The sequence below is a fragment of the Chenopodium quinoa genome, unplaced genomic scaffold (assembly GCF_001683475.1).
Source record: "Chenopodium quinoa cultivar QQ74 unplaced genomic scaffold, ASM168347v1, whole genome shotgun sequence".
Lineage (NCBI taxonomy): Eukaryota > Viridiplantae > Streptophyta > Magnoliopsida > Caryophyllales > Amaranthaceae > Chenopodium > Chenopodium quinoa.
Window position 1 is genome coordinate 24,253 of NW_018744918.1, and position 2,086 is coordinate 26,338.

At 36.7% G+C, this 2,086-nt stretch overlaps 1 protein-coding gene across 1 annotated transcript; it reads right to left on the minus strand.

Moving 5' to 3' along the window:
• Positions 1 to 293: 293 nt before the first annotated feature.
• On the minus strand, positions 294 to 1,235 carry LOC110706167. The gene has a single exon (XM_021884070.1). The coding sequence runs from the start codon at positions 1,233 to 1,235 to the stop codon at positions 294 to 296; it is 942 nt and encodes a 313-aa protein (XP_021739762.1).
• Positions 1,236 to 2,086: the final 851 nt, after the last annotated feature.

The following is a 2,086-nucleotide window of genomic DNA, read 5'->3' on the forward strand; positions in this document are numbered from 1 at the left end:
AGAGAAAACAATAGGAAGTAGTCCTTATCTCTCTAAAGCTTCTTTTCCAACATGTTTTTACAAGTAATTATTGCTCCCCTTTACTCTCATCACTTGAATTAACACCAATTGTAGACTAAGGAACACTCTATTCCCTTTAGTTGGACAATACTCCCTAAATGCATTTTTAACATTCTTGACTAGCTCCTTGGTGTTTTTTGGGGCTGTTTGATCCTTGAGGGATTGTATCGCCCTAAAAAATCCAAGGTCTAACACATTCATATCTGGGTTGTTCGGAGGTTGGAATACTAACCTTAAGTCTTTGTTGGAATTTGCACAGCTTCCATGAAGTCTCTGTCTTGTACTTCTATGTGAGGTCTTGCATTGTCTTGTTGCAAATAGATTGGACCTTGATCATTATCTGGCCACTTTTGCATGATTGCTGGGATCACTTGTCTGATTAACATGTTCCTATAAGCTTCTTTTGTGACTGAGGTAACTGGTTTGAGCTCTAATGTACCTGCTGGCCTATTTATGCTTCTTCTTTTTGCTGGCACCCACCTGACAAACGGAAACATTCCTATTTTCCCATCAAAAATGCATTCTCCTTCTACATTAAATCGTGGCCTAGCAACGGCACATAGGAACATGACTTTTGTGACAAATCTTTTGCTCTTACACGTTCTATAAGGTTGTGTTTCACCTGGGAGTAGGTAATAACGTTGTGTCCCTTTTGTCATGTAGAACCATTTCTCGTCTAAATGGATTGTGGTGTACATAACGTTGAACATACCATTGTCTTGATCAATGGCTTTGAGGCACCATTTTAGTCTTTCCATGATATTATTTTCTGTAAGTGCTGGTTTCAATGCATTTGTGTGTGGCTTGATTTGACCACTTTTGATCAACCTATGAATGGTGCTCTTAGAAACACCTAATGCTATTGAAAGTGCCCTAATGTTGCCCCTTTTGTGAAATGGAATTTTAGAAATTTTACTTAAGTCAATGTGTTTACCTTTCTTGCCAACCCTTTTGGGTTTCTTAGAGTCCATGTTGACTGCATCACCGTTTTGCCATAGAGCTTTTGCTTGCTTCAAAATTCTGTAGATTGTGGTTCGATGCACTCCAAAAAGCTCTGATGCTTCTTTCACGGTACCCCTTTTCAACTTTCTAGTGGAATTTTTTACTAGTAACCAATTAGCAATTCTGGTTCTTGCATCATTTGTAAGCTCTCTTTTCTCTCTAAAAATGCACATGATTACTCTACACTAGTTGCATCTAAGTGAAAACTGAAGAAGAAAACTTACGACATTTTTTCTAATTCTACCCCAACCCCCCCCCCCCCCCCCCGCCCCCATATTTTTTCTCTGTTTGTTCTTTACTCTCTATTTGCTGTGTTTTTTTTTTGGTAATCTACAGGTGAAGCTGAAATAAAGAAGAAGCATTTATTATGGTTCAATATATAAAGGCCATAATTTGGAAGCTCCAAATTCAAAAAGGGGATGTGTACAAAAATATTTGAAATTTCACCAAAAAAATCAAAAGGGAAAAATTATAAAGTGAATTCTGGTGATGGTGTTTGTCGGCAAAAATTAAAAAAGGAATCAAATTTTTTGGATTCACATGTTATGGCACGTGTATCCAACACTCCAACAGCACACCCCACCCCCCACCCCCCACAGAATAATGCTATGGCCCACTTCCACTAGCTATAATAAAAAAATGCCCACTACCAACTTACATACATTATAATAAACAAGTCAATTACTTTGCATAAAATCCAACGCCAGTCAAACCGTTGCAACTAAACCGGGACGGAGGGAGTAATTTCTGAGGGTTTGGTCCCAAATCTCTCTTTCAATCATTTAATTTAATTGTTTGATTATTATTTTCCTTGAAGTTACTAACGCGTGTATTTTGTTATTAGAAAGAGGTACGAAGCATCAAAGTAAGTACTTTAATTGTTTTATTGATGTTATGATGTAGAAATCATATTTACATTGTTCTTAAGATATTCCTAGTATCATGTCTAGGGTAATTTTAATATTAAATATGATTTTTATGATGCTTCCTATGTTCTTCCTAATATTTATGATTGCTAGTATCA

What these genes read in the sequence shown, in the direction of transcription:
- LOC110706167 (XM_021884070.1), bottom strand. Translation starts at nt 1,235, where the DNA reads ATGTGCATTTTTAGAGAGAAAAGAGAGCTTACAAATGATGCAAGAACC.